Raw genomic sequence first — 14,287 nt, 5'->3', positions numbered from 1 at the left:
AGACCAAAGCTAATCCACTTTACAAACTTGTCCTTTTTGAATATACAAAATAGACCATGTAAAAAGAAAAAAAAGGAAAATTCACATGTGATTAGTAACGTGCTTTGTCACTCCACTCTCTCCCCATTAATTTACTACGCCAGTCACTCTCCACATATTTTTTTCAGCATAAGTCACTCTCCACATAATTAATAAAGGAAAATGAAAATTTGAACACGGCTGCCAGCAGACCTGGAAAACAACCGACAAAAAAATAATTAAAAAGCCAAAAGCCAATACGGCCCAACATATGAACAAAAGACACAAAAATGGCCCAGAACATGTGGTGGGAGGCTTGGATCACAAGTTATATATATATGTATCTATGTGCTCATGCATATATATAGCCTCACAAATCCATGTCGCCAACTTCGCCCTAGGCTCCTCCAAGAACATAGTGCAAAGAATCGATAAACAACGTCAAAACATATACTCCCTCCATTCCTAAATGTAGTGCGCATAAAATTTCTTAGAAGTCAAACATTGTTTAGTTTGACCAAGTTTAGTGAGAAAAGTATCAACGAAAATAATACCAAATAAATATAATATAAAAATATGCTTAATGATGTATCTAATGATATTTAATTAATATTATAGATGTAGATATTTGTCCTCTATAAATGTAGTCAAAGTAGGGGGAGTTTGACTTTTGAAATTTCCTATGCGCACTGCATTTAGGAATAGAGTATATGACATGTGGACTCAGACCCCACGCACCATATACATGGCGTATGTCAAAACCATGCATTAACCACTTAGTTTTTTTTTCGACGTTCATTAACCACTTAGTTAAAGAAAGGCAAATCCTTATAATTTTGCATGTAACCACATAGTTATTTTCCTCAACTATGAAAATCAATGGCGCCTTCTTACTGCTACATCTGTGCAATGTCCTTGTTATACTGATCTATCCATCCATGTATGATCTCAACTTCCTGTCTCCTTTGTTCTACAACCCAGTCTGGGTCATCCTTGGTTGCAGATCTGAAGTCCAAATGATGGGCCCCTGAAAATTACCATCACAAAAATTAGCCCGTGTAAGTAAGTTCAGAATACTTTTGACCTTGCATATTTTATGGAACTTCATGTTTACCTTTCTCTGTGACAAGAGCAATGATGCTGGATGATATGTTCTTGAGCACCCTGATAGCAGTTTGAAAGGAAGACTATTAGTATTGTTTATTATGGTAAAAAGAAATAACTGAATGGTTGAAAGTATCGACTGAAGAATTCAGATTGTGAAATCTTTTACTCTTACCCGCCTCGACTCCACGGGTCTCGCATCCCGTTGGAGAAGATAATGTTGCTCCCAAACCTCTTGAGAACTTTGTCAATTTTCTGCAGTGGATTGTGCAACGTAGTAGCAGGTGAGCACATGCCACCCAACAATTTTTGTTACTGATGGTTCATATGTTAACACAAGAAAATCTGAAAGAAAACTTACATGGCCACCATATTCAGTAGTGATCCAGTGCATCCTCGGACGAACTCCATAGCTGGCAAGGCACCTCTCGGACCTCTCCTCGTAGCTGAAGTTGAATGGTGGAAACATGCTCTCATTCGACACAGTCGTTGGCATGACCATCTCTGTGCAGGCCTTCACAAGAGTTGTTTCAGTAAACAAACACATAAATGCACTTCAGTCTTGCAGTGTTATCAGTAAACCACATGTATGTTACTGTCAGTCAGGATTTTACCTGCCAGTCCCAGCCGCTGAGGCCATGGGGGTCATCCCCACCTTCCACTTGGAAGCACTTCTGGTCGCCTGTGTAATTGTAGTACAGGCTTGCCGCTGCGAAAGCTTTTTCGACGACGTCTGCTCCCGCGGGAAAAGAATCAATGATCTTGCACATCTGCAGAAATGTCAGGAGAATTACATGCTCAGCAAAAGAGAATAAAAAAGCAGGTCCTGTTTTTGCAAGACTCAGTTTGGTAACTCTGGAACTCTTGTTTCTCTGCTCATTCACTTGATATAATGCAGGCAAAAGTAAGGGATGTAAATTAGGTTACAAGTGGCTAACCTCTTTGACAGGGTAAGCAGGCAGATTTTGCAGGAAATTGGCTGGAGTTGGATAGTCCGTCATGGCCGTGTAGATGAATGCCGTATATAGAAAGTTTGTCAGCGAATCAGTGGATTGCACGGTCCTAAAAGTTGAGGGATAACAGTCATGAACCCGAGTCATCGCCATTCGTTCAAATATGGCGCTCTTCATTAGTTCACCACTCGGGCAATCTTATCAAGATGAGGTTTTCATGTCTAGTCATGTATGCAGCTGAGCTGAGTGTCTATGTCAGTAACAAATCTATCCTTTGGACCTAATCTACATCTTATCAAGAATCTCTTATCCTGCAAGTCATCTTTTTTCATGTATTTCTTACCTACAAGGTTTGACTATTCGGAAAAGCTATTTTCCGGACGGAAGGAATTCTGCAACAGATCCGCACACATCCGATGTCGTTCGTTTCAGATCTTGCGGCCGTGATTTCAGGACGGTTTTTCGGACCGGATTGATCGTGCGGGCGCATTTTTCTCGCTCCCGATCTCTGGCGCGATTTTTTCGACGTAATTATCGGATCTTATCGCGGCAGCTATTTTAGAACGTTTGTTTGGGGCTCTACTTTAGAGTGTTTTATTAGTGAGAAAGGAAATAGATGGCGTGATTTCCGGATAGTGATCACATGAGCAATTTTAGAAAGTTTTTCTAGTGCGACTTCAGGTTGACTTTTTAAGTAGAAAATAGCATCAGCTCGATTTTAGTGTTTTATTAGTGAGAAAGGAAATAGATGGCGTGATTTCCGGATCATCATGACCACACGAGCAATTTTAGGAAGTTTTTCTAGTGCGACTCAGGTTGACTTTTTAAGTAGAAAATAGCTTAAAAATTTACTTGTGCCAAGAATCGAACTCTAACCATCTACTAGTGTATTTAGCAAGCTAACCAATCCAAGTACTATTACTTATTGTGAGTTAAAGTCAAAACTTGTTTTAATTTGTTGCTTTGTACCAATAACTAGACATCGAGGAACATTTGCTCTACTAAAAGACTAACTAGCCCATGCACCGTGGCCTGATAACTGACATTCAAACACTAAACACCGCGGTAACTCTGATATGAGGGGAAAATATACCACTGATAATTTTTATGTAAATAGCATGATAATATAGGATTCTCGACCTGATAACTTAGGTACAAACAACACGATAACTTTGACCTGTGATTTCTTTTTGTTGAAAAATGACCAGGAATAAAAGTTGATAACTCACGTATAAACACCGCGGTAAAGTTCGACTCCGAGATAAAAGTTGTTGAAAAACATACCCCCGATAACTTCATTGTAAATAGCATGATAATATATGCACATCAGCGATGATACTCATATACAAACACCACGGGTACTTTTTCACCCCCAAGATAAAAGTTGTTCAAAAATATACCCTGGTAACTATTGATACCGCCCTTCGGGGGAACAGGAGAATAGCATGCACGGGAGAAGGATTTAGGGAAAGGTACCCACCTTTTAACGGGAGAAAGGCAGCTTATGTGAGAACTTCCCATATCGGACATGATAACTCACGTACAAATACCCGTGATGAAAAGTATACAACCTTTAATTATACCCCCAGTAACTTTTGTGTGAATACTGAATAGCATGGTAACTCACACATCATACACCTGATAACTTATGTACCTCGGGTTTGATAACTTTGGCGCCGGAGGTGGGGGGAGGGGGGGGGATCAATATCTCCCTGGTAACTTTTATATGAACAACATGATAACTCACGCATCACACACCTGATAACTTATGTACCATGTTCCTCATAACTTTGGCAGGGGGAGAGGCAGGGGTTGATGAAATATCCCTAAATTTTGTGTGAATAGTATGGTAACTCACACATTGCAGACCTGATAACTTATATGCCCCGGTCCTGATAACTTTGGCGAGGGGGTGATGAAATATGCCCACAATAACTTTTATGTTAATAGCACAGTAACTCACACGCTGCAGACCAGATAACTTATGTACCCACAAACCCGATAACTTATGTACCATAGTCTTGGTAACTTTGACGATTTGGGTGTGGGGACGGGGGGAGTTGTTGATAACTTCTATGCAAATAACAGGATATTTTTTATGTCCCGAAGACATGATAAGGTAACATTTATGTAAATACCAGGGTAGTATACGCACCATAGTTCTAATAACTTAGACACAAACACCACAATAACTTTTTTACTTTGAGGGAAATGTTGTTGTGCGTGGTTACCAGGTTCGTGGTGTATAAATTATGATGCCCTTTTATAGAGAAGTTATTGCTGTGTGTTACAACAACTTTTCTTCTCTGGACGGAAAGTTACCGCAGTGTTTGTGAGTGGGTTACCAGGTTTGTGGCGTATATATTACCATGTTCTTTATAGAGATGCTATTTGGGGTGTGTTACAACAACTTTTTTTTTCATGTGGTCAAAAAAGTTATCACTGTGTTTATGTGTGAGTTATGAGATTCATGGCATATAAATTACCATGCTCTTTCTAAAATAAGTTATCGGGACGTGTTACAACAACATTTTTTTTCTTCTGGTAGAAAGTTACCACGGTGTTTGTGAGCGAGTTATGAGTTTCATGGCATATAATTACCATGCTCTTTTTACAAATGAGTTATAGGGATGTGTTACATCAATATTTTTTCTTCAGGTTGAAAGTTACAACGGTGTTTGTGAGTTATCAAGTCTGTTATAGACGAATTACGTGTACAAAAGGGAAGAAAATGGTAAAAAGGAATATTTCTGATCGCGTGTGTAGCAGTATAAAACTATAAATACCTATCTAACTTATTTGTATACTCAGCTTGAATCTAGACCAGGTGGATACGAGTACGACAAGTGATGATGGACCAAGAGGTAATGAGTTTGACTCGCACCTCCAACAACCATTTTTACCACTTTTTTTTTACGACACCAAAAAATAAAAAGAAAGCGGGAGAAGTGGCGGGATCGATGCGCGCCAGAAAAATTGGAGATAGCGAGTTAGCGACGGGACGGGAGAAGTGGATCGCGGGATGATGTGTTGGGATCTGTTGCTATGGTCTGGTCGACCGAATTATAGCACAGTCCTTGACTATTTGTTTGCTTTACTTACACTTCACACATGGAAACGAATACTTGCAGTCTTAAATCTCTTGTTTTTCTCCCTATATTAATGAAGTTTATACAGTTTTCAGTCAAAAAAATTATCAGTTGGACAAAGCTTACTTGCAGGTTCTGAAGGTTTTGCTTAGCTCCAAGAGCCCTGTCTCGTTTGATCCCCTGTCATCTAACACATCCCAGACCGCCTTGATGACACTAAAGCAATTCAGGCTCTCGGACTGCAAAATCAGTTGGATGTTACAGTCAGCTAAATAAACAGTTGTTTCTTTCGTTGGAAACTTCAGCTTGGGAGAAGGACTCATCAAGCACCAATCAGACAAAGATGTCACTAGCAACATGTCATTATTCCCATTCCTTGTTATATCTTGTCTGTATCGTATTATTAGTAACAGCTGCAACATCGGTCATCGACAATGAACAAAATACACCAATTTGGATATATTTTCGGAAAATTAAGGGCCTTATTCGCGCAACCGCCTATTGATAGCCCTTTGGTGCAGTTGAGCATCACAATCAAGATAATCAACTTAGCCATGAACTCATAATCAAGACCTCATAGACATCCACATCACTGGCTGGCCGGTGCCATTTCAGTCACATACTTGAAAAAAAAATCTTGAAAGATTCTAACCAAACACATTCATTAAACTCCATGCTAATGAAGAAAAACGCTATCACCAATTCATGCTAGCGGACGGACGTATGACAACAAGTGGAATTCAGTATTACTACCTCTGTTCCAAAATAAGAAAGTTATATTAAATCAGCGACACTAAACTTATACCAAGTCAGCAACACTTATTTTGCTAAAGTTATACTAAATCATCGACACTAATCTTGGACTGAGGAAGTACTACAAACCATTCAGAGCCGACACAATCAATTAGTCTGCAGCAGATGGACAGACGTATGTTCATGTTGATCTGCCGTGCGTTCGGAAGAGTGAAGACCAATAATTTGACCAACGACAGTGGGCCATTCACCCAGAAATTATTTGACCAGGTTATCTTAGTGTTGTCATGGAGTGGTAATTAATTCTAGTAAGTACCTTGAAGTCCTGCGTGACAGTGTCTTTGAAGCCTGACCACGGGGTGATGTCATCGAACTGCAGGATTGGTGCAGAGGACGCCAAGGCCCCCATGGCGACATGAGGGTACTTGAGCCTGAACCATGATGCCAGCACTAGAAATAACAGCCATAAGACAACAACATTATTTATTTATTTTTACTTCTTGTTTTTGGAAGATCCACATAACGATGTCACTTTTGGACTAGCTCATCCTAATCGCGACAATACTATCAGCCGGCCGACCCAGTCACTCACAAATCCTATATATACCTAACAGAGTCATTCGGAGTAACTTATTTATCTTAACATGTAATGATGTCATCTTACCATATAATAATAAATAGGACCAGACTCGCCTCAACATGCATTCATGCATAAAAAAACTATCCACCACAACATTCGACCATACATGAAAAACATGTTTTTCATGTAATTACTTACTTATATTCAATAAATATTGTTACAACTACACCTAACCAAATATAATAAGACATGTATTTTTAATTTTTGTTCTCATGTTATCAACCTAAATCTTCATGAACCAATTTCTGCATCAACGTGCGAAGTATCCTCTAGTTGATTCCAAGTGTTGTAGCCCATAGGATTTATATTTTTCATATAAACTAAACAAGCAGATCCAGCCGCACATCACACGCACGAATATATATTAGAATAAAACACATTAATTAGTGAGGGACTTACTGCCTCCGTAGGAGCCACCGAAGACGATGACGGGGGCATCGACGGCGGAGAGGTTCTGCTTGAGGCTGGTGATGAGGATGGCAAAGTCGGCGAGCGCCTGCGTGGATGTCAGGTAGCCCAGGGTGTCGGCCGACTTGTCCGAGTCGTTCCCGAACGGCTGTGACTCCCCGTAGAACCGATGCTGCACCCGCACAAATTTCAATATGTTAATACTAAAAGCTGAAGTGCTTAATAAGTAGCACTAATTGAGCTTAAGTACCAATCCTTAAATAACGGCAAAAATGGCGCCTGCCGCCTCGTGTGCAGTTAACGTATTCGCCATTGAATTTTCAGTGTTTTTTAAGCTCCGGAGCGAATCAACACGACAACCAATACACGGTCACCGATGAAGATATGATGATTAGCTTAAATTAAGAGCCATGGCGGGGAGGAAATGACCTGGTAATCCTAGTTGCTCTTTCTGTAACAGCCTGGAAACATCACGTATTTTTCACTTGTCCTGTTGCCAAAGTTGTATGGTCTTGTATTAGGGTGGTACTAGGCACGGACAGTTGTCCAAACAACTACTGGCAGTATTACTCCTGGTGCAACACTTTTCTCCCTGGAGGAGAGAAGTACTATACCATCGGCCTGGCTGCCGCTTGTTGGCCTATCTGGCTAGCCCGTAATCGGGCTACCTTTGAAAAAAAAATATCAAAACACCATTCAACATTATTTTCTCCATGTCTTCCTTTCTCATATATTGGACAGGTCTTCAGCACAAGGGAGGAGCCAAGGAGCTGCGGGATGGTGTGGAGATGATCAGAGCAAGTACGATGCGTCTGATAAAGCTGTGCAACGCTGCGCGTTGACCGATCGAGAGCGAATAATTGGGATCAGCTGGTGTTCCCTACCCTCTCCTGAGGGGAGCTTCTGGTAGCTGTTGCTGTTGATGCGCTTCTGCGGATGGACTGGAGAGTGGTCTCCCACTTCACTTGGTTGGGCCTTCTGTGTAACAGGAAGTAGTGCGTAAACTGTTATGTTGGTGCTGTCAGGTTTTCGCCCCATAGCATTGTTTCGACGGCGGGCGAGTGCGGTGGGTTTCCTGGCAGTGCCCGAACTCGCTTTTCCTCTTTCCCTCCCTTTGAAAATGCTTCTGAAACTATTGTATTTCCGTCCATTTGCAATGAAAAGGGATATAGCCCGGTTCGGAAAAAAAGAGACAAGGCAGAGTGGCAAACGGACTACGGTACCTCGATGAAGACGAGTAGGGCGCCGAACTCCGGTGCGATGTCGAACATGAAGCCGGTGTTGGTGGTGAACCACTCGATGTCGCCCTCGTTGCCCGTGTACACGAACAGCGGGCCGGCGGTGGGTTTCCGCCGCCAGAAGGTGTCGTTGAGGAGGTACTTCTGGGAGAAGACGCGGGAGGAGTTGGGCGTGAAGGTGAAGTGGTCCAGCTCCTGCGGGAAGTAGTGCGCCGTGAACGGCTTCACCGTGCCGTTGTCCGCCACGGCGTACCTGCCGCTGGAGCGATACAGAGAAGCGAGTCCAGCAGGGAAATGGGGAGGCTGATGGATGGTGCGCCTGGAGGAGCTTGCTGCTGCCGCCAGTTCGGGCGCGAACGCCGCCAGGAGGAGGAGCAGCAGCGCCGGGACAACCGTGAGGGTCATGGAGGGCGTCATTTTTAGCCGTCGATCGAGTGTCGACCCTCTCCGCAGCCTTAGGGTTTAAGAATAAGAAGGCGCGGTTGCGAGAGAGACTCAGACGAAACGGTCGTGCGCCGCATTGGTTTACTGCTTGTCTGGTTCGCCTTGTCGGGCACGAATGCAAGGGACGGACCCAGATGATTGATTTTAGCCGGCCGTACAAACCTGACAGCAAGTCCGTCCATCGATGCACTACTCACTGGCTTGGCAGCCTTCTAGTCTTGCAAGACAGCTTGGAGACGACCGGCCACAACACAAGATGGCCGATCCGAATCTGACCAGCCGCGTCGCCGTCACATCGTCCGCAACGAGACACGGCACGGTGTCGCCGCCGGCGCGGTCTTTGGCCGAAAACGAAGCAAACGGTGGCGTGACAGGAGCAAAGCGGGTAGCGTGAAGAAAGAGATTGTCCGTGTTGAATCTCGCAACCCCCCTCCTCTCTAGATTTCATCGGCGTGCTTGTGAATCCGCTAGGGGCTCAGGGGGCTTGTGCGGGAAGGGGAATCTTGATACCTTCACTCCGGCTAATAGTTTAAATTAGAGCATCTACAGCCGGACTTGATAAATATAATCTCTCAAACGTCCGCTTAGCCATTATGCATCTGAATCTCTCATATTTCAACCCCTAAATCCATACAAACTACTGTAGCTAATCTTCGTCGTTGAAGATGTCCACGACATTGGTGCCGGGCGCAGGGTGGACGGGCGCGTAGGAGTGCTCCGGCTCATCCTCCTCCTGCTTGACCTCGTCCATGTAGGCGAGCATCTCCGCCTCCTTCGTGGCCTGCTGCGCTTCCATCACCTGCCAGTGATGGCGTCTGGCTTCCGCAGCCGACTCCGAGCGGAGGGAATCGAGGATGACCTGCTGCTCCGCCTGCAGATCTGCGTCGACAGCGTCCCTCCACATCCTTCTCCTTCTCCGGCTCATCCTCCTCGTCCTTTGGAAAATGTGGAGGGTAGGGTTTCGGTGCCGGCGGTCGACTTAAATAGCTGGGAAAGGCACTAAGCGGCCCGCCGGAGCAGCACCACGCGGCGACATCGATCCGACAGGGGAGACGAGCTTCGGACCGCCGTGTTTCCAGGCGATTCCGCGTGCACTAGTAGAAAAAGGGGCTTTTACCCCGGTTGGTAAGGGCCTTTTGTCCCGGTTTTCGAACCGGGACTAAAGGGTCGTTACTAAAGCCCTAACCCTTTAGTCCCGGTTCTTACACGAACCGGGACAGAAGGTCCTCCACATGGCCGCTGCTGCCAGCCCAGGTAGGGGGGCCTTTTGTCCCGATTGGTGACACCAACCGGGACCAATAGGCATCCACGCGTCTGCATTTCAGGGGCTGGGGTTTTTGTTTTTTTTGAGGGGGGGGGGGGGGGTTGGGGGGTTTGGGGGGGTTAATTTAGGTGTTTCATATATTGTGTTAGCTAGCTAATTAATAGAGAGAAGTGTCCTCTTTTATCTCCGTGCTTGGTCGACGCTACATACTATATACGTATGGAGAGGACTAGACACGCTAACTAGTAAGCAAATGAAGGAAACAGAAGATCGTCATGAACATATGCATACAGAGAGAAGTGATAGCGACCACCTCTCCTTCTCCGAGAGATAGGTCGAACAACAAGTTCTCGTATATCTATCTGACACTACCGGCTACATATATACAATAATTATCTCTTACAATATAATCTCCTAATTAAATTGTAAGAACATAGGGTCCACATAGTATTCTCCGTTTTCAGCGATCACATGGTCAAGGAAGAATGCCGCCAATTCCTCTTGAATTGCTCGCATACGATATGGTGCTAGGAGTTCATCCCGCATCCGAAACATCTAATTTGAAGAAGGGGGTCAATACATATATATATGAATAAATGAAACTCGGCACAAATGATGGTAATAAAATAAAATTATGAATATTATTGCTTACGCACTTCATATTGTTCGTCAGAGTAGCCCCGCTCACAGGTCGTGTGGCGGATAAACTCGCAAACGTAGTATCCACTCATTCCCTTGTTCCTGCCACAACCACTTTACAAGAAATAGAGGTCAATCTAACTGATAAGCAAGCATGCTAAATGGTATTGATGAAACTAGCGCTTGAATCACTAGGAGATGTGCGAAACATGCTACTATAGTACTTACTTTCGGGTGTCTAAATTGCAGCTTCTTCGGCAGTCCCGGAGCTTTTGTGGTGAATTTTCTCCAAACCCTGCCAGACAAAGAAAACAATTACTTGATATCAGGAAATGAACAAAGTTGCTGATATGATGGATAATGATCGATTTAACTTACTTCTCGAGCATTTGAGTCATGTCCGCATAGTCCTGGGGATCTTTTCGTCTCGAGTCTAAGACGGTTACTACTCCCTGCTCAAGCTTAATCTCTAGGAGAATATAGTGGAAGCTGCGCATGCATGCATAAGTCATCAATTACATTACCATAACCTGGACTAATAAGGGAAACCGAATATGCACAAGACAGTAACACTCACTTGAAGTTGTAAGGAAAGAGTATTATATCTTTGTTTTGATTTAATACCAACGATCGTAGCAAGCTGGTCTCGGCTTCTTTGGCATGTTTTTCAACCGTATATGCATCTATGAGATTTGTGTTAATGAACCCAATATCACCGATTTGTCTTTTTTTCAATTCGGCGATCTTCAATCTGCATAATATAGTGAGGATAATTATAAATACATGCAATGAAAGAGCTGACCTATATAGAGAGACTTAATGACAGAAGTAGTACTACTTACAGACAGTAGCAAGTGATCGTTGATTTATCGAGGGCCTTTTGATTGAAAAACTGGAAGAACTCCTCAAATGGAACATTTAGTAGTTCAATTCCAACGAGGTCATGCTCCGGTTTAACTCTCAGCGTCAAAGTATTCATCCCATCAGACTTTCTGCAGGTTTTCATGTACCAATCATGTAATCTTCGCATCATCATTGTTAGAGATCTTTCATCTTTGACGAGAGGCTTCCCGTAATGGTATTTGTGTTCGTCCACCTCCATGATTTCATAATGTACATCGTCGGGCAGGTAATCTCCAAGATTGCTATAACTGGGCACAATCCTCGGATCATTAGCGACGATGTCGCTAGACACCTTGAGCGGGGGGCACGATTGGTTCGCTTGTTCGCCGAGCTGGGCAATTTTTTCCCCAGCTCGTCGTTCTTTTAACCTTTGATCACTGACAGTACTTCCCGACCGCTCCGCTTCGACAAATGTCTTTGCAATAATGCGCTCATAGTTGCCTTTCGGCGGAGACTTTGGTGGTTTTGTCAGGGCAGCCAGAGTGCGCTTCGCTTTCACCGGATCTACCTTCTCCTCCGGAGGTGGATGTTTCTTTGCTTTCACCCCTTCAAAGAAGTTTGTCACTTCGGCTCGCACGATCTTCGCGTTCTCCTCCGGGGTCCTCTCGTATGGTAACTTCTCTGGAGTCTTCAGAGAAGGACTGAATCTGTATTGCCTCCCGCCACTGGCAGCTGTACTGCTAGACGCCGGCAGAGCAGACGAACCGGCTGCGGCTGTCTTCTTTCCTTGCTTACGAGGCGGAGGAGAAGGACTACGACGCGCCGGAGCTGCCGGAGCGGCGGCGGGTCTCTTCCGCCCTTGCTGACGAGGCGGAGAAGGAGGAGGCTGGCTGCTCTGGCACGCCGGCGCAGGCGGAGAAGGAGGCGGAGTGCCGCCACGCGCCGGAGAAGGAGGCTGAGTGCCCTGATCACTCGCCGGAGGAGGAGGCAGAGGAGGAGGCGGAGTGCCGCCACGCGCCGGGGAAGGAGGCTGAGTGCCCTGATCACTCGCCGGAGGAGGAGGCGGCGGAGTGCCCTTACTCGCCGGAGGCGTCCAGTTCGGAAGGTTAATGAGCTCCTTCCGCCATAGGCACGGAGTCTTCAGAGCAGAACCCAGCCGAGTCTCCCCTTCACCGGTAGGGTGGTCAAGCTGGAGGTCCTCAAATTCCTCCGTTATTTCATCCACCATCACCCTAGCATATCCTTCTGGAATCGGCCGGCAGTGGTAGGTTGCGCCGGGTTTAGGAGGTAAAACAGAGCCAACAGCCGCCCTGACTTTGAAGTTCTGTCATTGCGCCATAAGGTGGCAATGTTGAGACTCCATGATAGCATCCATGAGGTAGCTAGCAGGAGCCGTCAAGACATGCTCCGGCTGAAGCAGCTCGGTGGAAGCCACGCTGCTTCTCCGCTGAGATGGCGGGGTAGCTTCGGGGGTAGTTTCGGCATGTCGATTGCCGTCTCGTTCCTCTAGCGCTTGAACCCTTTCGTGCAGCTTCTGAATTTGGGTCTGCTCCACTTTTTTCCTCCTCTCCTGGCTTTTGTAACCGTCTGCATCCGGAAAACCAGCCTTCCACGGAACGGAGCCTGGCGTGCCTCGCGTCCGTCCAGGGTGCTCAGGATTCCCGAGGGCCATTGTGAGCTCGTCGTTCTCTCTGTCTGGAACGAACGTCCCTTGCTGCGCTGCATCGATATAGTGCTGAAGCCTGTTGACTGGTATTCTCAAAAGCTCGTCCGTCCAAAGGCACCTCCCTGATACAGGGTCCAATTTTCCGCCAGCCCCGAAGAACCAAGTCCGGCAACGGTCTGGCCAGTTCATTGTCTGTGGTTCGATCCCTTTTTCAAGCAGATCATTCTCAGCCTTGGCCCACTTAGGCCGGGCTTTGAGGTAGCCACCTGACCCCGTGCGATGGTGAAGCTTCTTCTTCGCAGCATTCTTCTTGTTTGTCGCTGACATCTTCTTACTCTTTTCTGATGTCTTGTGGGCCACAAATGCGGGCCAGTGATCTCTGATCTTCTCATACCGGCCGATGAATTCTGGTGTCTCTTCTTTGTCGACAAACGTTTTCAGCTCATTCTTCCACCTCCTGAACAGGTCTGCCATCTTCTTAAGAGCATGCGACTTGATTAATTGCTTTTTAACTGGCTTCTCCGGATCCTCCTCTGGCGGTAGGGTGAAATTTGCCTTCAGCTCAGTCCAAAGATCATCTTTCTGCATATCATTGACATAAGACACCTCAGGGTCTTCCTTCGTAGGCTTATACCATTGGTGGATGCTGATCGGGATCTTGTCCCTAACAAGAACCCCACACTGAGCAGCAAATGCTTCCTTTGTCCGGATGGGTTCAATCGGTTGGCCGTCGCGCGCGATTGCTGTGATCTCAAACCTTTCATCCGAGCGCAACTTTCTCTTCGGGCCTCATCTCTTTACCGAAGTTGTGCTTGATCCGAAGGGCTAGAAAAAAGAAGAAAGACGAGAGTTAATTAATATGTGTACACACCAAAACAATGAATGCATCAATTAGCTAGTCAGCACAGGCTTAACTAATATATTTACCTGGCCGGACTCTGTTCGGTCACCGGAGCCGTCACCACGGGCTCCTTCTTGTACCAGCATTGGGTCACCGGAGCCATCATAATCATGTCTTTCCTCCTCCACTCTTCGATCACCGTAGCCTGCTTCTTCACCCTGTTCTTTCAGACCATCATTGTCGTTAAGATATGACAAGATATCACCTCCGGCTAAGATTATGTCCCCCAACACCTCTTCTGCTTGCTCGTCTCGTCCGTGCTCCATTGTTTCTGCAAATATTACAACATGGAAATTATTACACAAACATGACAGCAGGTGGATATAT

At 45.3% G+C, this 14,287-nt stretch overlaps 1 protein-coding gene across 1 annotated transcript; it reads right to left on the bottom strand.

Annotated features, from left to right (window-relative positions):
• Positions 1 to 873: 873 nt before the first annotated feature.
• LOC123169771 (lysosomal Pro-X carboxypeptidase-like) lies at positions 874 to 8,620 on the bottom strand. Its single transcript, XM_044587641.1, has 10 exons — positions 8,189 to 8,620; positions 6,957 to 7,137; positions 6,234 to 6,367; positions 5,291 to 5,403; positions 2,061 to 2,184; positions 1,737 to 1,892; positions 1,484 to 1,636; positions 1,298 to 1,377; positions 1,133 to 1,182; positions 874 to 1,045 (listed from the first exon to the last, which is right to left on the bottom strand). The coding sequence occupies exons 1-10, from the start codon at positions 8,618 to 8,620 to the stop codon at positions 915 to 917; spliced, it is 1,554 nt and encodes a 517-aa protein (XP_044443576.1). The 3' UTR covers positions 874 to 914.
• Between the last annotated feature and the right edge of the window lie 5,667 nt (positions 8,621 to 14,287).

This window comes from Triticum aestivum, chromosome 7D (assembly GCF_018294505.1).
Source record: "Triticum aestivum cultivar Chinese Spring chromosome 7D, IWGSC CS RefSeq v2.1, whole genome shotgun sequence".
Classification (NCBI taxonomy): Eukaryota; Viridiplantae; Streptophyta; class Magnoliopsida; order Poales; family Poaceae; genus Triticum; species Triticum aestivum.
Note: the sequence above shows the minus strand (reverse complement) of the source record. Positions and strands in the feature narration are given on the sequence as shown.

Excerpts from the sequence above, each read along its gene's own strand:
- LOC123169771 (XM_044587641.1), bottom strand. The coding sequence starts at position 8,620 with ATGACGCCCTCCATGACCCTCACGGTTGTCCCGGCGCTGCTGCTCCTC. Across the intron at positions 6,368-6,956 it reads CGGTGGCTCCTACGGAGGCA|TGCTGGCATCATGGTTCAGG; the intron begins GTAAGTCCCTCA and ends TGTTATTTCTAG. Across the intron at positions 1,183-1,297 it reads GACCCGTGGAGTCGAGGCGG|GGTGCTCAAGAACATATCAT; the intron begins GTAAGAGTAAAA and ends AACTGCTATCAG.